Source organism: Sarcophilus harrisii, chromosome 1, assembly GCF_902635505.1.
Source record: "Sarcophilus harrisii chromosome 1, mSarHar1.11, whole genome shotgun sequence".
In the NCBI taxonomy this organism is placed as follows: Eukaryota; Metazoa; Chordata; class Mammalia; order Dasyuromorphia; family Dasyuridae; genus Sarcophilus; species Sarcophilus harrisii.
Window position 1 is genome coordinate 706,076,087 of NC_045426.1, and position 21,210 is coordinate 706,097,296.

Here is a 21,210-nt window from a genome sequence, read left to right on the forward strand (position 1 = left end):
TCTAGATTTTGACTCACATTCTTGTGACTTTCTCTTTAGGGGATTCTTCAGGAGGTAATTAAGGGACTCTTTCCATTTTTATGTTGTTTTGTGGTTTTAAACAGATGTGGGGAGTTTTCACTTACAATTTCTTGAAATACAGTTTCCAGGCCTTAAAAAAAACTTAGGTTTTTAAGAAGTCTAATGATTTTTAATCTTTAATTTTAATCTTTAACTTTATATCTCCTGGACCTTGTTTTTAGTGTCCCTTGTACTTTATATGTTAAATTTTCTTCCTTTTTTTTTCAATCTTTTGATTTCATTCAAATTTTTGTGACTATCTCATGCAATGATTGATTTCTGTTTGTTCTAGTCTAGTTTTCATCACTTGACTCATGTTTCCAACTCTTTCTTCTGAACTATACGTTCTCCTTCCAATTCTTCTCTTCATTACTTTTATTTTATATTTTTATCCTTCACTCATTTCTTTGAGATATTCATGTCTTCTTTGAGGAGTATCCTTTTAATTTTTTTCCCCCTTACAGTTGTTAATAGAATTATTCACTTTTTCTTTGAGGGGATTTCTTTGTTGTTGTTCAGTCACATCCAACTCTTTGGACCCCATTTGAGGTTTTCATGACAAAGATATTGAATGAGTTTGCCATTTCCATCTCTAGCCCATTTTACAGATGAGGAAAGTGACTTGGCGGAGATCACAGAGTAAGTATCTGAGGGTGGATTTGAACTCAGAAAGTGTGGTGTTCTCTTCTTTTGTATAATATATATGATGGTTCTCTGGGAGCAGTTTCTTGGGGAGGTTTTTGGGAGGCAGCCTTAGTATCAGTTCAGATCAATAATCACCTCAAATGCAGCCAGCTGATAAAATCCAAACGTTTATTTTCTCCTTCCAAGTCTTGTCTCTTTCCTTGGGCCCGGTTAGCTTTCTTAGAGGCCTCTCTCCCTCCTTGGTTCCAAGAGCTCTTGTAGCTTGTCTTTTAGCTCTTCCAGCTTCTGCCTCTAGCTCAACTCCAACTTGTGGCTTCTCAATCTCCAACTGACACTCCCCTCTCGATCTTTTCAACTGAACTCTCCTGACTGAGCTCAGCTGTTTTTATGCTCTTTTAGAGGTGTAAACTCAAAGGTTGACTCCTCCTCTGAGAGTGGGATTATGGAAGGTGTGAATTTGGATATCTCACACTGAATCCTGAAAGCTCCCAAACTGTGAACTAATGTGTGAGCTAATGTGTCAATTCTCAAAGGTGTTAACTTAAGTATTGTTTCTATCAATACTAGTGACTTAACTCCTTGTAAGGATTTGCTCTAATGTGTGAACCAATAAGCATTGTATCAATCTCATTGAGTTAACACTAGGATTCTAACAAGAAAGATGAGTGTTGATGAGTCCCAGACTCAGCATTCTGTCTACTGTGCCACCAAATTGCCTTAAGGAGATCTCTAGTTCTTCCAAAAAAATTGCTATCAGTATTTTCTTTGGTTTATTCATCTCTCTAGTTTTAATTGCTAATTAGAGCTTTGTAACGGGGCCCCAGCTCTGCTTTCTGCTGTGCTTTTGGGTGGAGTTATTGGCCCCTCTTGGTCTTTCTGCGGGGCCCCAGGTTCACTTGGACCTCCGTGTCCAGTCATTAGGCCCCGTCAGATCTTTGAGGTCTAGAGATCTGGATCGTGGTATCCTAAGACAGAGCTCTAGGCAGCCTGGATCCCCTGGGCCTGAACTGAAAGGGTCCTAGAGCTGCCACTCTGCTCTAGACCTGTTACAGCCGCTTAGCCAAGGTTCCAAGGTCCCTCATTCTCTAGGGTTTTCTCAGGAAGCCTTCAGCTACCACTGCTTTGGGAGAGAAAGCCTCACAGCTTCCAAGCGTCTCAGAGCCACGTGCTTATTTGAATGGCTGACTAGGCCAGCTTCAGTAACGGCCCCACTCCCTAGAGCCTGTGGGCTTCAGGAGAATTTTGTGAGCCGTTTTGGGGAAGAAGTCACCATTAGTTCCACTTTCTATTTGTATTTCACAAATTTGGTCTGGCACAAATGTCAAGGTTTTGCTGGAGTCAGTCTCGGCCAGAAAAACACAGTGATTTTTAGGGTTCTCATTTCTGACATTCCCTGGCCTAAGGCCCTTCCCAACTCTGACATTCCCTGGCCTAAGGTCCCTCTGAGCCTTGACATTTCACATTCTAGGTTCTAAGGCCCCTCCCGGCCTAGATATTCCATGTTCTAGGTTCAGAAGCCCCTCCCAGCTTTGACATTCCACATTCTAGGTTCTAAGGCCCCTCCTAGCTCAGACATTCCCTGTTCTATGATTCTAGAATCTCTGGCTTTTCTTGGCCTTGTCCCTCGGTCCATCCCAGAGATGTAGGCAGCCTTTGCGTCACAGTAATATCTCCTGTCATCTTTTCATATTCTTTTCAAAGCCTTTTCCAGTCTCCTTCCTCCCATGCATCCTCATAATTACCCTTCAAGGGGAAGCCACACTTATTCAGAGGTCACCGATAAGATCTGGAACAGGGACTTGACCTAAGGCACTTAGGGGGTCAGTGGGTGCTGCCGAACCCCTGGCGTCCCTGCCCATGTGGTCTCTCCACCTTCACCCCACTGCTCCCCGGCTGGGCAGGGCTGAGGGGCTGCCCTCCCCATGACCGACTGTGTGTCTGTGCCCCTTAAGCTTTATCAGGACATTCCTAGTGCTCAGTGAACCTCAACGTGCTCCCTGAGTCAGGGGGCCCTGCCCTGTTCACAGGAAGAGGGAAGGAAAGATTAGAGCCTCCCCCCCACGGGCCCACCCACTGGCTTTAGTGAGAGTCGGCACCTTTCCCTGGGACCTCTGCAGGTCCAGGGCATTCTGGGATCAGCGTGTCGTCCTCTCTGGGAGATTCCACTCCTGCCCTGAAGGGACTGTGGAAATCCAGGCCGGACTCAGACGGCCGAAAGACCGCGTGAGACCGGGGAAGGGGCCGGGCCTTGTCACCGTCCCAAGAAGACAAAGGGAGGAGCAGATGGAGGCGACGGAAGTGCCCATGGTGGGCAGAGCAGGGATGCTGGGACCTGGGGGGGACAGGGACCAGAGCCTGATGTTTCTGCCGGGGTCTATTTTTCAGAAACTGGTGCTCCTACATAGTGACCCGGACCGTGTCCTGCCACGTCCAGAATGGCACCTACCTACAGAGAGTCCTGCAGAGCTGCCGGTGGCCCATGAGCTGCCCTGGGAACAGGTAAAGGAAGCGACTTTCTGGGGACGGGATGTCTCCCCCCAAGAACCGGACTGTCGCATAGCCAGGTCTGAGTGAGCACATTCACTAATCTCTTGGTGTGTGAGCTGGACGCAGTCGGGTGGGAGGCCCCAGAGCCACCCCGGGCACCAGCTTAGCCTCTGCTCGTTCCCAACCGCCACCTCCCTCCGCCCGGCCTCACCACCCGGATGCCTCCTCGGGGCCTCACGGTCTCCCCCAGCCCAACTCCACGGCCATTCGGGGCTCCGGGATTGTCCGCTCTGCCCTCAGTCTCTCCTGTGGCCATTTATTCACCCGTAGTGGGGCAGACTCAGTCAGTCACAGAAGGTGAACTCGGGCATTCACAGGGAAAGAGACGCTCCATTCGGTCAGTCAGGACAGTCATGGCCAAGGAACGCTTGATCCGCCTCCCGCCGCTGTCCTGGTCACCGGGGGGGAGAGGCCGGCCCCGTCCTCACGGCTCGTCCAGTCTCTGAGATTGTACGTGTGTGTGTGTGTGTGTGTGTGTGTGTGTGTGTGTAGACATGAATGTATATATATATGGATGGATGTAGATAGATATCATATGGTGAGGTGATATATATGTTTATTTGGAGAGAGAGATGGTGAGGTGACGTATATGTGTGTGTGTGTGTGTGTGTATATATATATATATAGAGAGAGAGAGATATGGTCATGTGATATAGATATATATATAAAACATATATATATGGAGAAAAAGAGAGATAGTGAGGTGATATATATACAGGTGGTTGTGTGTGTGTGTGTGTGTATATATATATATATATATAGAGAGAGAGAGAGAGAGAGAGAGATGGTCATGTGATAAATAGATAGATAATATATATGTGGAGAAAGAGAGATAATGAGGTGATATATATACATATGAGAGAGAGAAACGGTCACGTGAGATATATATATAGATAGATAGATAGATATAAAACATATATATGGAGAGAGACAGTGTATGTATGTATGTAGATAGATATTATATATTATATTATATATACATGTACCTGAAAAGAATTCGCCATTAAATAGGTTCCTAGTTTCTGTTTCGTGACTAAGTGATGGCTGAAAATTTATAACAACAGGAGGAAATAAGTAGATGGGACGGAAGCGCATCAAGGTCAGGGACCGTCCTGGTTTTTCTATGTCCAGTGCCCGACACGGACCGAGCAGGAAATAAGTGTCTGTTGAGTACGACGATGTGATTACAATCACTGACATCTCTGTGACTTTGTGACGCTTACAAAGCGAGTCATAGGGATTGTCTCTCTTAACGGCAGTTTTCAAGTGAAAGGCCCAGGCCATGGGGGTGGGGGGCAGTTCAGGGGAAGTCAGTCCAGCGTGGGGGTCAGAGAGAACTTCCTGGAGGAGGCAGGATCTCAGGCGGGCGGCCAGGCAAGGGGAGGAGGTGGGAGGAGAAGCTTTCAGGGCTTGGGGTGAGCCCGGCCCCCACTCCGCTCAGGGCTGGCTGCCACAGCATCCAGCGTCAGAATGAAGGGTCTCCCACCAGGGAGCCCGGTGCATGTGAGCACAGAGTTGGGTTTGGTTTGATGCCCACCCAGGTGGGCCCTCCCTGCTCTCCTCTTCCCCGGGGGCGTGGGGTGCCCTCCTCAGCCTTGTCACTCTCTGCTCTTGCTCAGCATGGGCGCCAACCTTGGCCCCTTGGCCCCACCCCAGTGTCACAAGTCCTTCTGGAGGCCGAGTCAGGGGCAGTTTTTATGTTCGAGACCCCAGCATGGCGCAGTGGCTGGGCCATAGGAGGCTCTGAATAACTGTTTGTCAGACAGATTGAAGCCAGATTGTGGCAAGCCTCAAACGCCCCCCATGGAACATGTGAAACAGAAGCTGGATTGCCCCAGCACCACACGGGGCCGTTTGCCATCTCCAGATGCCAGGCCCATAATACCAGGGAACAGATGAGGGAGCCAGACTTGGAAGGGGCTCTGCTCTTGGAGCCGTGTTAGCAAGAGTTCTAAGCCCCTTCCCTCTGGGTCTCAGTATTGCCATCTAGAACATGGGGTAACAATCCCTGTAGCCCTTTTCCTGCCAGATTGCAATGAATTAGCAAGAGCCTGTGAATGGCCTTGCAGACTTTGTCTCCGTGAATATCAGCTGCCACAGCAGACAGGGCCCATCCCTTCCGATCCTGCAAAAATTGTGAAAGGAAAATACTGCAGGGTTTGTTATCTGCATTTTACAAAGGAGGAAACTGAGGCCCAGCTGGGGATAGTGACTTCCCAGTCACCAGCCAGTGAGTCTCTAAGGTGGGAGAATTTGACCCCAGATCTTTTTGATCCAGTGCTGTCTCCATTGAGTCACTTTCCCTGAGGTGACACTGAGTGTGGGGGTGAGGATCCTCTGGGCCAGGAGCCCTCGATTCATTCATTCGGTATTTATTCTGGGGCGGGCAGAGGGAGCTTCCATTCTCCAGGCCTTTGATGGGGCAGTTCCCAGACCTTGGCCCAGAACCAAAGAGCACAGAGTAGTGGGCACTGCTCACACAGGCGGCCACTGGGTGGGGAGGCCCCTGAGCCCAGAGCTAAGTTGGCTTCCATGACTATTGCAGCTACAGAACAGTGGCGAGACCCACGTACAAGGTGGTGTATAAGACGGTGACCTCTGTGGAGTGGAAGTGCTGTCCGGGTCATTCGGGGACCAACTGCGAAGAAGGTAGGACCGACCTCCAGCTGAATCCCTCTAGGAGTTGCCCCTTCCCCAATTCCCTCCCCCTGCTCTGTTCCAGAACCCTCGGCTGAAGGGAGAAAGTGGCTTGGAGGGGCTGCAGGCCGCTGACACAGAGAAGAACAAAATCCAGGGAAGGGAAGGGAAGGAAAGGAAAAGGAAGGGAAGGAAAAGGGAGAGGGAGGGGAAGGGAAGAGAAGGGAAGTGAAAGAAAAAAGCAATGGAACAGAAGAGGAAAGAAGGAAAAGGAAGGGAAGGAAAAGGAAAGGAAAGGAAGGAAAAGGGAAGGGAAAGGAGGGGAAGGAAAGGGAAGAGAGGGAAATAAAGGGAAGAGGAGAAAAAAGGGAAAGGAAGGGAAGGGAAGAAAAATGGAAGGAAAAAGGAAAGGAAAGGAAGGGAGGAAAAGGAAAGGAAAGGAAGAGAAGAGAAGGAAAGTGAAGGAAAAAGAAAAAGGAAGGGAAAGAAAAAGAAGGTAAAGGAAAGGAAAAAAGAGAAGGAAAGGGGAAGGGAAGGAAGGAAAAAGGGAAGAGAAGGGTGGGGAAATAAAGGGAAGGGGAGAAAAAAGGGAAAGGAAGGGATGGAAAAATAAAAGGAAGGGAAGGGAAAGGAAAGGAAGAGAAGAGAAGAGAAGGGAAGTGAAGTGAAAGAAAAAGGGAAAGGAAAGGAAGGGGAAAGAAGGGAAAGAAAGGGGGAAAAGAGAAGGAAAGGAAAAGGAAAAGGAAAGGAAGAAAAAAGGAAAAGGAAGGAAAGGAAAGAGAAGGGAGGGTAAGAAAAGGGTAGAGAAGGAAAATGAAGGAAAGGAAAGGGAAGGAAAGTAAAAAAAAAAAAGCCTATGCATGGATAATTTTTCAACATTAACCATTGTACAAACTTGTATTCTAATCTCCTTCCACCCTCTCCCCTCTCCCCTAGATGGCAAATAATCCAATATATGTTAAACATGATAAAAAAATTATATATATATATATATATATATATATATATATATATAACAAGCATTTCTTAAATGAAACACTATTTTAAGCCCTCAGTCGGGTGCCTGGCACATAGTAGGCACTTAATAAATACTTGTTCCTTTTCCTGGGGAGAAGGGCCAGAAAACAGAAGGCGGCTGCTGTGGGAGGCATCCAGGCCCAGACTTTCTAGCTCACTGGACAGCTCACTGGTTCTGAAGTCAGAGCACGGGGGTTCCCAGGCCAGCTCTGCTGTGTGTATGACTTTGGTCACTTCTGCTGAGCTTTGGTGTCCTCTCCCATAAAAGCCGGAGACCGAATCAGCCTCCGAGATCCTTCCGGCCCTGGCTCTTGGGTCCCAAGATCTTTAATCTGTTCTGAATGGGCCCTTGACACAGTCCCTGGAAAGAATATTAAGGCTAGTGGCCTGATCTTAGGTCTCTCCCTTCTTCCCTCAGCTTTCCCATCTGTAAAATGGGGGTTCTGATATCTGCCCATTGGTCGAATTTCTCCCACAGAGATGGCATGTTTATAGTCAGAGTAATAAATGCTAAGTATTGGCTCCCACTTCGTTCCTTCCTGTGTATCTTGTTAGGGGAAAAGATGAGAAGCAATGGAAAGAGTGGAGGATGTGAGATCAGAGGACTCGAGTTCAAATTCTACTGTCTAATAACCTGTGTGACCCCGGGCCAGTTCCCTCCCTTCCCCATGCCTCATATTCCTTATCTGTAAAATGGGGGGATTGGACTGAATGATCTTAATGATCCCATCTGGCTCCGGACCTAGGCTCCCTCTTCAGGCCTCAGTTTTCCCCTCCCCATCCATGATCCTCTATGACCTATGTGATCTTGGAGAAGTAACTTATCTTTCCTCCATCTGGGTCCTCATCTGTAAAACAGAGGGGGAGGACTGAATGAGCCTCAAAGCCCCTCTCAGCTCTGGTCCTCGGACCCTCTGGTCCAGGAGCCTCTATAGCCCTTCCAGGCCTCCAGGTGGAAGCCCCCGACCTTAGGGAGTGGGGACTAAGGGAGAAGAAATGGGGGTGTAATGGAAGAGGGCTCCTGAGAAGGGTGAGGTTCAGGAAGGGAGTTAGAGAATCGTGTAGATACGCCCCGGGATCCCCTAGAGCCATCTCTGCTTTTGACCTTGACCTCCAGGGACAGGAGCCAGTGCAGAGGAAGAGGAGATGGAGGAGGGGGAGGGGGAAGATCAGAGTAGATCTTCCAAAGAAGGGAGAAGGAAAGGAAGGGGAAGGGGAGTGAGGGAAGAGCAGAAGGGAATAGAGGAGGAAGAGGATGGAGAGAAAGAGGAAGAGGCAGAGGAAGGAGAAGGAGAACCAGGGGAGCGCTTGGCCCTGCACAGAAGGTTAAAGAGCAGGAACCCTCGTTCTCAGATATCCGCCTTGTCTCCCTGTGCTTCTCCATAAGGGACAGGAAGACCTTGGGGAGGTAGAAGAGGAGGAAGGCGGAGAGGAGGATGGAGATGGGCTCATCCCCATTCGGTTCCTAGATCCCATGAGCCGCTTGTCTTGGGTGTCTAGGGGACGGACTGGGAGGTCGCCACCCGGTGGGGGTGGGGAGTTGGGGCTGAGGGAGGTAGGGGGGGTTGGCAGGGAACAGAGTGGAGAGAAGTAGGTAAGGGAGCGAGAGGAGGGGGTAAAGTAGGGGAAGAGGGGAGACTTCATGGGCTGCTCCCTCCTCAGTGCCTCCACCCTGGCTGTTCTCCAGGGCTGCCTTGTGATTTCCTTCAAGGCTCTGACCTCCTTGGAGGAGAGGAGAGAGGGAGAGGGTCAGCCTGGGGAAGCTCACACGAGAAGGCTCCTTCCCTCTCTCCTGCCTCCCGTCCCAAGATTCTCCCCTTCTCGGCAGGCTGGGTCACTGCCGGGCTGGGGGAGGGCTAGGACACCAGGGTGAGCCTGCCACAGGGAGCGCTGGGGAGATCAGAACCTGAAGCTGGACAAGCCTGCCCCCCCATACATTCCCTCCAGCCACCAACTCAACTGAAAGCTGGATGTGGAGGCCTGGGAAACAGCCACCCTCGTTCTCCTGGCAAGCCAGCCGGGGAGGAGGCAGGAGTCCTAGCGGGTGGCCCAAGGGCTCGACTCACGTCCCGCTCTGGCTATTGCCCGCTCTGGCCTTGGGTAGGTCACTACCCTTATTGCCCTGTGGCTGAGGAGAGTGGCTTAGGGTACCTTCCTGCCCCAGCAGGAGCATGACTTGGAGTTACAAAGTGCCTCGTCCCATGATGACCAAGTACATGGACTGCTGTGGACAGAGACCACAGGGAGAAAGATGGTGGGAGGGAGGAAGAAGAGGAGGAGGAGAGAAGGAGAAAGGGAGAAGCAGAAGGGGGAAGGGGAAAAGGAGGAGAAGGGAAGGAAGAGAAAAGGAGGAAGAAAGGAGAAGGGGAAAGGAGGAAGAGGAGGAAGAAAGAAGAGGAGGAAGAGGGGAGGAGGAAGAGGAGAAGGGGAGGAGGAAGAAGAAAAGGGGAGGAGGAAGAGGAGAAGGGGAGGAGGAAGAGGAGAAGGAAGGGGAGGGAAGGAGGAGAAGAGGAAAGGGAGAAGGAGAAAAAAGGAGGAGAAAGAGAGGAGAAAGAGGAGGGGAAAAGAAGGAGGAGGAGAGGATTGAGAGAAGGAGGGAGAAAGGAAGAAAAGAAGGAGAAAAAGGAAAGGCAGAGGAGAAAGAGGGAGGAGAAAGGGGGAAGAGGGGAAGGAGAAGAAGAGGAGGAGGAAAAAGAAAGAGGAGGAAGGGAGGAGGAGGAAAAGAGGAGAATAGTAGAAGAAAGAGAGAATGAGAAGAGGAGGAGGAAGAGAAGAGGAAGAGGGAAAAGAGGAAGAAAAAGGAGGGGAGGGGGAAGAAGAAGAGGAAGAGAAGAAAATAGAGGCGGAAAAGGGGAGGAGGAAGAGGAGAAGGGGAGGAGGCTGGAAGCCACTGTCCATTCTTAACACATTCTGTATCTCTACTTCCTACACCTGACTGCCCCGTGTCATCAGGGAGGTCAGAGGGCTCCCTTCCAGCTGTTTCCCAGATGAGCTGTCTCCAGGGGGGCATCCCTGTCCCTCCCTCAGAAGGCCCCTGACCCTCATCACAGGGGGAGGAGGGAGCCCGACAGTGATGGGCCAGCCCGGCTCCCTGCTGCCATCCCCACCTTCGCCCCAGCCCACACTCTCTCCAGTGTCCGTCCTATTAGGACTAATACTCCGCCGAACCCCGCCCGTGCGCCATTCTGACAGCATCCAGGCAGGACCCCGGATCTAGAACCGGACAGGCACCCCGAGGCCCTCCAGTTTGCCCGGCGCCCCCTGGCATTTTACAGACTGAAACGGGTCCCAGGCTTGCCCTAGGTCACACAGAGAAGTTTCAGAGGCAGGATTGGAACCCAGGTTCTCTGCCTCTGGGAACACGGTCCCAGGCCCAGGAGCCATCCACATACCCCTTGGCCAGGGCTCCTTTCCCTTTCCGGGATGAGTTCCTCGTCTGTGAGATGTGCAGGATTATTCTCATTCTTCAACCGAGTTCACACAGGCTCTTATACAGATCAAAGGTAGCTGTTTATGGGAGGGAGGATGACCTTAGCCAAGTCATTTTATATCCTTCCACCTCAGTCTCCCTGACTGTAAAATGGGAGGTAGCGGTGTCTTTCGAGGTCCTTTCCTTTTCTTGAGCTATGAGCCTCTTATCTGAAACTGCTCTTTTTCTTCCAGTCTGAGAATCCTCGAGAGTTCTTGAGATGTGGGGAGGGATAAATTAGGCTGGGCTGAGCTGGGCTGGACTAAATGAGCTGGGCTGGGCTGATCTTGGCCAGGGGAATTGGGCTAAATTGGGCTAAGTTGGGCTAGGTTGGGCTGGGCTAATCTAGGGTGGGGGAGTTGGGCTGATCTAGGCTGGGCCAGGCCAGGGGAATTGGGCTATGTTGGGCTAAGTTGGGCTGGGCTGATTTATTCTGAGAGAGTTGAGTTGGGTTAAATTGGACTGGGCCCATCCGGCTACCTTGGCCTGGCCTGGCTTGACGAAGCTGGGCCGGCCCTTCTCCAGGAGGGGGGAGGACAATCAGACATCCAAAGAGGACCCCCCCTCACCTGGGCCGGGGCCCCAACTCTCCCGAGAAACAATGGCTGGGGCCCTCCCATGCCAAGAATGTGGGGCGTAGGCAGGCCGCCGGAGGGGAAGGGAGGGGAGCTGGCAACAATGGGCTTTGGCAGGGGCTGGGCCGGGGGCACGGGAGGAGGGGGCCGGGGCTCGCGGCCCTTGCCAGAATACCAGAGACGGGAAGACTAAGTCCGGGTATCCAGTTCCTCAGGGCTCCCCCACCGCATTCTAAGCACTTAACTCCTAAGTCTCTGCTCCTTAAACAGGCTTGTAAGATCCTAGAATTACGGCTAGAAGTGGCCTCAAAGGCCACGCGATGCATCCCCTCGGTGTGTAGCTGGGGAAGCTGAGTCCCAGAGAGAGCCTGTCCCTGAGATCATGGTTTAGCACCAGAAGGGGCCTCAAAGGCTGGCCAGTCTGGGGGGCATTTAAGCCAATGCCCTTTTACTTTAAAGCATTTGCGGCTCCTTATCTAGTGAAATCCTCTCCCTTGACAGATGAGGAAACTGAGGTCACAGGAGCAGGAAGCAAATGAGTCAGAATTTGAACCCGGCCCCTCTGACCAATCCCGGCAACTGGCCTAACTTTGCTTTTGCTTGGCTGGTGGGAATGCCCACTTGGGCTCTGGTGGGATGGAGGTCCTTGTGACCTGAACCACCCTTTCTAGAGTTCAGAGTTTCTGTGGCCGGGCTAAGGATGGGGAGGTTGGGCTGGAAGTGGGGCGGGAAACTCGTTTCTGGGCTCTGGAATCCAATCGTCCTCCTGGGCTCCGGCCTGGGCGGCCTCTGGCTCCTCGTGGCCGCCCCTGAAGCTCCCTTCCTTGGGCTCGCCCTGCGGCCCAAAGACCCTGCCCCCAAGCCCTCGTCCTTCATCCAGCAGGGAAGTTACCCCCATCTCCTCCCTCCTCTCAGGCCAAACTCGGGCCCCCCGTGAAGGTGACACATCAGGAAACCATAAATCCCTCTGTGTTTATTGAATCCTTCCTGCTCGGGTCACTGGGGCAGATTCCCTCCCCCCATCCCTCATGTCTTTGCTGGCCCAGCTATTCTCAGAGGAAGTGCTCCCCTTCCCTCCAACCCCCCCCAAAAAAAAAATCAGGCTTAGAATGCCCTGGGGCTAGGCCCGGCTAGACTGGCTGGGCCCGGTTGGATTTGACCAGGATTTGATCAGGATCTGGACCACGAACTGGCTGGGCCCAGTTGGCTTTGACCAGGAAATGGACCATGGACTGGCTGGGCCCAGTTGGATTTGACCAGGATCTGGACCAGGCTGTATTGGACCCAGCAGGACTCAGCCAGGATCTGGCCTAGGCTGAGCTGGCCCGGGCTGCTCCGGCTTGGCCCAGGCTCTCAATAAGCCTAGGAATTGCTCAGGGACTGCTCACCTCCTTTGTACTCTGCACCCCTTTGGAAGTCAGTCCAGAGAACCCTGTGTACCCGACCCGGGAGACTGATGCCAATTAATTGAACTACATTCACGAAAATGCTTCTCCCACATGGGGTCAGTTGGAGTCTGCAGCTAAGCACTGGAGTCCAGATTGAGCAAAGGTAGTCCCAAGCTCTGAGCGAGGCTCGTGGCCCAGGGTCCCACGGCTACTGGGATCCGGGGTCAGATTTGAACCTAGCTCCTCCTGACTCCCAATTAATGCCCTGTCCATTGCACTACTCTGCCTCTACCTTTGGTGTGGATGAAAGGCCAGGAGTCCAAGGATATCTTGTCTCTGAAGATGTAAAAATGAGGACACTGGCAATGTAGAACTCAATATAGAACATAGAAATTGCAAATAGGAGTCTAAGGGAAGTCTGTATAGGAAGGAGAAAGCAGAGGAGGAGGAAGAGGTGGTGGTGGTGGAGGAGGAGAAGAAAAAATGAAGAAAAAGGAGAAGGAGGAAGAGAAAAGGAAGGAGAAGGAGGAGGTGGAGGAGGAGAAGGAGAAGAGGAAGAAGGAGAAGAGGAAGAAGAAGAGGAGAAGAAGAAAAAGGAGGAGGAGGAGAAGAGGAAGAAGAAGGAGAAGAGGAAGAAGAGGGAGAAGAAGAAGGACAAGGAGAAGAGGAAGGACGAGGGGAAGAGGAAAAAAAAGGAGAAGAGGAAGAAGAAGAGGGAGAAGAAGAAGAAGAAGGAAAAGGAGAAGAGGAAGGAGGAGGAGGAGAAGGAGAAGAGGAAGGAGGAGAAGGAGTAGGAGAAGAAAGGAGAAGGAGGAGAAGAAGAAAAAGAAAGAGGAGGAGGAGGAGAAGGTGAAGAAGAAGGAGGGGGAGAAAAAGAAAGGAGGAGGAGGAGAAGAAAAAGAGGAGAAGGAGGAGGAGGAAGAGAAGAAGAAGAAAGAAGGAGGAGAAGAAGGAGAAGGAGGAGGAGAAGAGGAAGAAGAAGAAAAGAAGGAGGAGGGGGAGAAAAAGAAGAAGGAAGAGGAAGAGGAGGAGGAAGAAGGAAAAAGGAGGAAAAGAAGAAAGGAAAGAGAAAGAAAAAGGGTAACAGAGAGGAGTAACTAATGCATAGTCCCATTTCGACACTGGTATCCTCTCCAGGTTTGGAGAAAACAAGGAAAGACGCACTGGCTGGACTCCCTACTCCTTGGGTGAATTTATGGGAGGACTGGCTGGGGTGCAATCTTTATCACTGAGGGGAACATCCAAGGGCATGAGGAGAACTTACCACAAGGCCTTAGATGAATCAGAGTTACTGAATTAATTGAATAGAGTTGGGACAATAGGCAGCTAAGATGGTGCGGTGTGTGGAGCATAAGATCTAGAGTCAGGAAGATCTGAGTTCAAATCCAGGTTCAGATACCTCCTAGCTGTGTGATCCTGGGCAAATCACTTAACCTCTATTTGCCTCAGTTTCCCCATCTATAAAATGGAGATAATAATAACACTTCCCGCCAATTCCCTCCCAGGCTTGTTATGAAAATCAAATGAGATAACATTGGTAAAGGGCTTCATTAAGGAAATGCTAGCTATCATCATCATTATTATTACATGAGATATGTCAGCCAAAACTGCAGATGGGACCCGGGGCTACAGTGAGAGACGGGAAACTCCCGGGAAAAAGGAGCTGTCCTCTGCCGCCGTCCGACGGCATCTGGAACCCCGGCTGCAGTTTTCTGCACCCCATTTTCGGAGACGTGGATGAGCCGACCACTGTGCCGAGGGGGCGACCAGGACGGGACTAAATCTGTGTCCCGGGAGAACCAGATGGATGGAGGAGGCGGATTTATCCTGGAGAAGGAAAGATGCAGGGGCTCCGGAAAGCTCCCTTCAAGTATTGACTTGAAAGGCCGTCCTGGAAGAGGGATTTAATTCGCTCAGTTTGGCTCCAGAGCAGAAACAACGAGCGAGATCCGTTCCAAAGTGCAACAGACACCCCAGGAAGCGGTGACATCCCCAGCACTGGAGGTCTTCAAGCCAAAGCTGGAGGGCCCTGCTCAGAGGTCACTATATCCCCCTCCCAGAGATAGGGGGAGGGGAGGGGAATCTGCCCTGCGGACCAGAGCAGGAAGAATTCTCTAAGGATCATGGGATTCCTCAACAAGGCTGATAATGACTTCTCGGCCATCCACCATCGCTTTGCTAGGTCTGGGCCTTGGGGTCAGAGGTCAGACCCGATGATCTTTCAAGTCCCTTCAGAGTCTTCTGGGAGTAATGATGTGACCTGTGAGATGACAGTGTTTGTGGGAAGGCGGGCCTGGGGAAAGGAAGCTGAGGAGAGATGGCTTTTCTTGGGACTTGTCCCTGCCTGAGCCCCGACTGCCCAGCCATGAAGGGGGACTGGAGCTGAATCCTCCGTTCTTGCCCTGATCCAGCCCTCTCTTTGCTCCATCCTTGTTCTAACCTCTAGAATGGGACTTTCAAAATGTCTTTCTTGTTTTTTCCCTTATTTCTGGAGAAAGCTCCTCTCCTTTTATCCAAAATGTTTAGGGCAGGCTTCGATTGATTCAAGAAAATACGCTGATCCTAGTTGCAGGCGGTTCCCGCAGGTTGATTCAGTTAAAAAGATTTCCACCCGGCCAAGATGCAGGGGCAAAGGAGCCGCAGATGCTTGTGGGAAAGAGACGCCGAGATTGGGGTCCCCGGGAGGCCCGCTCCTCTGTGCTCGACCAGCGGCGACTTTACTTCCCCGTCTCCAACTCCACTGAGAGAGCTGATCTCTGCCGGAGACGCTTCTTGGGGTGGGCTGAGCCAGACTTTGGCCCGACTGATCGAGATTGTTCTAGACCAAACTTTGGGGTGAGCTGGGCTGGACTTTGGGTTGGGCTGAGCAGGAATTAGCCTGATTGATCGAGATTGTTCTAGACCAAACTTTGGGTTCAGCTGGGTTGTTCCTGAATGGGACTTTGGGTTGGAGTGATCTGGACTTTGTTGAGCAGAGTTAGACTTTGGGTTGAGTTGGACTAGACTTTGAGTTGGGCTGAGCAGGACTTTAGCCTGACTGATTGAGATTGTTCTAGACCAAACTTTGGGGTGAGCTGAGCTGGACTTTGTGGGAACAGACTCTGGTGAGCCTTGGCGGGACTCTGGATGAGTCCCGGCAGCACAGGCTCTGGGCCAGGCAGGGCCAAGCACTGGGCTGAGTTTCCCTCCTTCTGCATGAGCGAGTCCAGAGCTACCTCCTGGTCCTGACCCGTGACCTCCAGATGTACCAGCTGCAAATATTTATATGTGTAAAGTAAACTCTTGCGGGAGACTCTCAGGCCTCTGGAGGCCGAGCGGAGGGGATCGTGGGGGAGGCCGGGCCGAGGGGATCGTGGGGGAGGCCGGGCCAAGGGGATCATGGGAGAGGCCAGGCCGAGGGGATCGTGGGAGAGGCCGGGCCGAGGGGATCGTGGGGGAGGCCGGGCCGAGAGGATCACTGGCCTGAGTTGGCCCTTAGAAGAGCAGCGGGAGGGGACTTTGGGGTCCCTGCCTCCCAGGCTGCTGGCTGGGCGGCCGCTCTCTCAGCCCGGGAGAGGGACTGAGATGGACCCTCAGCGGCTGCTGCTTCCGGGGAGATTTCATCACATCCAGTCGGATCAGCAGGAATGTTGGGCTATACTCTGAGCTTCTAGCAAAGACAGACCCCCGATTAACCACCCTCTCATAGAGGTGGGGGACTGTGCTCTGTCAGAGCTTCTGCTGAGCTGCTTCTTTAGTTCTTCGAGGGCTGTGTTTGGGAATGAAATGGTGTGGAAGCCGAGCCCCGAAACAGGCACGAGGAGCTCCCTGAGGAGGGAAGTCTCTCCTCTAAGGCAGGTCTACATTTTTTCATCAACCGATTTGATCGGGAGCAGAATTTAAACCAGATCTTTCTGGCGGAGACCGGCTCTCTATGCACTTGAGCTATGATGGCGCTCGAGACAGCGCGAGGCAGAATTTAGCAGGCCCTTCTGGGGTCAGATAGCTGTAAAACAAGTTTATGGCTTCCAGTTTAGGAGTCCCTGAACTAAGCGATCTCGATTATAACTTCTCCCAGCTCCAACATCTTCTGTTCTAAGCCCCCTCCTTCCCAGCCCTGACATCCCCTGTTCTAAGACCCTTCAGAACCCTGACATCCCCTGTCCTGAGGCTATCCCACCTTTTCATTATTTTTATTATAATTAATCTCTTCTTCCTGTCTTCCCCACCCCCACCGCCCCTGGTAACCCCCCTCCAGCAGGGTCAGTGACAGTTTGTTGAATGGAAACTCTCCAGCCCGGAAATCGGGAGAGGGGCCAGGAGCTTCCATCGGACCTTGGTTCTCGCCTCCCCGGAGGAGTTCCTTGGTGAGACAGGGGCCAGATCAGGGCTAGCTTCACCAGGGAGGGGGGCACAGCAGCTGCAGCTTCGTCTCTGCCCCCACCTAGCACAAGGGCCTGCATACAGCAGGCAGTTAATCAACTTGAGTGGAAAAATTCAGAATTCATCTTAAACTGGGCTTTGAAGAATGGCTGATTTCAGCTGGTGGTAATCAACCAACGAGCAATCATTAAGCTCCTGCTGTGTCCCAGGGGATATCCTAAGCAAGGTTATGGAGGCATAAAGTCACGGGAGGTGTATAACAAATGGGGCGTACCTAGGGCGCTGCAAAGGGGACTATTCCTTAGGACCCTCAGATGGGAAGGGGCAGGGAACGGCACCTTTCAGTCCTGCAATAGCTTAGAAACCATTTCTCTTAGCTTTGGATCAGGGAGAATAATTGACTTCAGAAGTCTCTCATGACTTCTCCCTTCTCTCCCTTCCTGGGCTTCCCAACAATAGCTGCACAGTGTGTCCGTCTCTGCCAAAGGCTCATGTGTCTCAGACCCCTCCACCCAAATATATACCTATATCTCCGTTTTTGGCCGTGGTAGCAAGCGCTCGGCTTAAGGTAAGTCCGAGAAGGTCAGGGCCTGACTGTGAAAGGCCTCGAGTGCCCAGGGGAAAGCATTTGGCCCAGACGGATTAAAGGTGACCCAGCTTTAAATCCAGGCTGTTCTCCTTATGATTTACATGACCTTCCTCTCCCTGGGCCTCAGTTTCCTGATCTGTACAAAAGGGGGAGAGTAGATAGAAACCGAGAATCCTTCTGATGTTAAGCTTCAGGCTCTGGTGAAATGGGTTTTGACAGTGCACAAGTCACTGAGGGCATGAGTGACTTCTTGCTGAAGTCGGGCCCTCAAGAAGCTTATGGTCCGATGGATTTGTGGCCGGCCTTCCAGGCTCCTGGCCTGCCCCCCAGGTACCGCAGGAGAAGGCCCGTCCCTAGTTTCCTACGTCTATTCTCTGGGGAGCCGGGGTGACCCAACAGGCGGGACCATACAGGAGTTGAGATGCTGGACTTCAGAGCCGGGAAGACCCGGATGCAGAACGAACCTGAGGCGCTTCCTGGGCCAAGCCATCCGGGACTGGCCCTTCCCGGGCCTTCGGCGCGCTCCCAGGCGCAGACCTGGCAACAGACTTGGCGAGATGCTGCACATGTGGGCCGCAGCTGGGAAGCAGACCCAGGCCGCTCTCCCCAGACCATCCCTCAGTTATTTACGGCTCGCCAAGCCCGGTGCTTAGGGAACGGGCCCACTGGAGGACGGGAAGGAGCTGGAGGCGGGTGGGATTGGGATTGAGCTTTTTTTCCCTCAATGTGAGCCAGTTGTGGGACCCGCCCCAAGACAAGACAGGTGGAATCAATTTGGGGTTTTTGGTCATTGTGATCAGAGTATGGGGGGCTTTGAATGGCTGAGCCCCTCAAACTCCCCATCCCCAACTGACTCTGTGGAAAGGGACCTAAGGAGGCAAGCAATGAGAGCAAGAGACGGTGTTTAATCTCTGGTGACATGAAGGGGCCCCCACGGTGGTCAGCGCTAAGGATTCTGGGGACACGGATAAAGTCCCAGCGCCGGCCCCTCGGGAGCCTCTTTAGCTCAGGAACTGGGATGCTCCAGCATCCCCCGGAGGTGGGGAAGTCCTCTAGCTTCCAAATCTGCATCTAAGACGAGAGGCAGCTGGTGCTGGAGAAGGGGCTGGGTCTTCCCCATTAACAGCTGGGAGCAGATGGTCCTTCTTGTCCGGCCCCCCCTACCAGAGCAACCCTCTCCGGGCCTGTGGGTTCAGATTTGTAAACAGCCTCCCCTAGTCTCCCTCCACGTCCCGCTGCTTCTCCCTAACCCATCCGTGTTCTTGATTTGTCTCCTTACCAATCCCACCCCCTCTTCCTTCCTTCTGCTCTCTCCCTTTCCCTAGGGTCCTTCCAGCACCTCTGACCCCGGACTTTGGTCTTAGCATGCTGTGTGACTCAGCAATAATAACAATGTCTATATTTATATAATGATAATAATAGCTGGTACTTTACAAATGTCATTTCATTTTGTCCACACAACAGCCTTGGAAGGTAAGGGCTAATTATTATTCCCATTTTACAGATGAGAAAACTGAGGTAGCCAGCTGTGTCGCTTGTCCAGGGTCACCTAGCTAGCAAGTGCCTGAAGCTTGATCCTATTTCAGATCTTCCAGACCCGGGGCCCAGTGCTCTATTTCCCTTCTGAGATCCATTCCACTCATCTGGAAATTGAAAGCAGCTCCTTTTTTTTCCCCTGTTTGTCCCTGTTTTCCCACCCACCCCCATTCCCTCCCAACCACAGCCTGTGGTTATGGAAAGAACACTGGATAGAGAGCCAGGAAATCTTGGTTCCCATCCTGGCCCTGCAACTTCTTCTCCGTATGACCTTTGGTTAGTCACCTGGAAAACAAATGGATTGGGCCAAATGACTGGAAGATCTCTTGCAGTTCCAACTATCTACTCTCATGATCCTAGTCCCTTGCCCTCAGTTTTCCCATCTGAAAAATGGAATAACAATCAGGAGTCAACGTGTCATAGTGGAAAGCATTAGCTTTGGAAGTGGAGAACATTCAAATATTGGTTCTGCCTGTTATTACATGTGTGACCAATTTTCTTATCTGTGTGATGGGACCCACAATGCCGTGTTGGGGTGTGCTGGGAAAAGCATTTTACAGACTTAATTTTTTTGGATTTTTTAAAAAAGCTTTTAATTTTCTTTTTCTTTTTTTCTTTTTATAAAGTTTTTATTTTCTTTTTCTTTGTTTTTTATTTTTTAAGCTTTTAATTTTCTTTATTTTTTATTTTTTAAGCCTTTGATTTTCTTTTTATTTATTTTTTATTTTTTAAGCTTTTAATTTTCTTTTTATTTGTTTATTTTTTATTTTTTAAAGTTTTTAATTTTAAAAACATGGGCGTGGATAGTATTCAACATTCACCCTTGTAAAATCTTGTGTTTCAGATTTTCTTCTCCCTCTGTTTCCCCCATCCCCTCCCCTAGATGCAAGTAATCTAATATATGTCAAACATGTCATTTTGCAAACTTTAAAACCTGATAGAAATTTGAGTTCTTTTTCCATTTCTTTTTACAGTCTTGAGTAAAGTATTTCCTCCGTTTCCCCATCTGTAAAATGAAGTTGAACTGTCTGATTTGTGACATATTTACCGATTCTTGGCCTTGTGCATTTTAAAGAAGTGGGATGAAGTCAATTCAGAGGCTCTCAGGTTGGAAGAGACCTCAAAGGCCGGCTAGCTCAAATTATCCCTGAGCAAGAATCCTCCAGGAAACGTAACTGGCGTGTCATGGTGCCTGATGGGATGCAACGCCTCCCTTTGGGGAGCTCTGCTTAGCCATCTTTGTTCCCGCCCACCTAGGGCTCCTGTCTCTCCCCAGAGTTCTCAGGTTTCCTGCAAATGCTTGGGCTAACAACACAGAGACTATAACACAGATTTTACTTAACCAATTAAAAACAGACAAAAACCGTATACGGGGACTGGTGTTTAAGTCCCTCAGGAATTAGTCAAATGGTTTTCTCTTTTCCAGAATGCACAAAGCAAACCTGCCCATTGAGGGGCCTTCCCTTCCTGCTGGACCGCTATGGTCAAGCAACTCGGTGCCATGGAGGGATAAACCCAGATTGTTCTTGGAAACACCTGATTCTGGTTTCCCACTAAGCTATTTTCTTTGGGACTTCACTGAATTCTCCCTTTCTCTATCTCTTTCTTCTTTTCTTCTCTTCTCTTCCCAATTTATAACACATCCAGGCAATCCCCATATTATTCCCACTTTTTCCAGGTAATTCACACCTCATTGGACAATTATCCACCCCCCTACCCACCCCCTCAGGGCTCCTGTCTCTCCCCAGAGTTCTCACGTTTCCTGCAAGCACCCGGGCCATGATCTTTTCATCAACTATATCCGGGTAACGGGATTTCCCCAAAGTTGGCTCCCTTTGTAATTCTCTGGATTTTAACCAATGCCTTTTTTTTAACATTCAGAGTAAAACATAGTTTTTGGGTGTAACTGAGCAGGGACTTTGTTTTATTCACCTACATATATTTGTATATATGTTTGTAACTTGCTTTGTCAGTATGGAGGTGGGGAGGAAAAGGGGACAGAGGGCAGAGCTTTGTTAGAAAAAAATAATTAATTGAAAAAAAAGAACATTAATCTGAGAAGGAGGCCATAGACTTTCCCTGCTAAAGACATCCATGACATAAAATGATTAAGGGTCCCCCAGGCCATAAGTATGGGTATCATCTTTGTTTTACAGAGGGGGAAATTGAGGTGATAATGGCATAAGTGACTTGTGTAGGGTCACTCAGCTAGTAAGTGTGTAAGGGCAGAATTTGCATCCATGTCTTCAAAGCAGTATCCATTATACCATACTGTCTCCTGAGTCACAGTGGTTTCCTGGGGAAAGTAAGAACGGGGCTCCCTTATGAAACACCGGTCTTCTCTTTTTGAAACCTGGTCCCAAGCTCACCTCTTCCAGGCAGCCT

At 50.7% G+C, this 21,210-nt stretch overlaps 1 protein-coding gene across 3 annotated transcripts in view; it reads left to right on the forward strand.

Moving 5' to 3' along the window:
• The window catches only part of EMID1 (EMI domain containing 1), a 60,314-nt gene that overhangs the window by 13,562 nt on the left and 25,542 nt on the right, over nt 1-21,210 (forward strand). For all 3 annotated transcript variants that reach the window (XM_031948846.1, XM_031948845.1, XM_031948847.1), the window contains exons 2-3: nt 3,091-3,204; nt 5,798-5,901. In XM_031948846.1, coding sequence (XP_031804706.1) covers nt 3,091-3,204; nt 5,798-5,901 — 218 coding nt within the window. The remainder of the gene's footprint in view (nt 1-3,090; nt 3,205-5,797; nt 5,902-21,210) is intronic.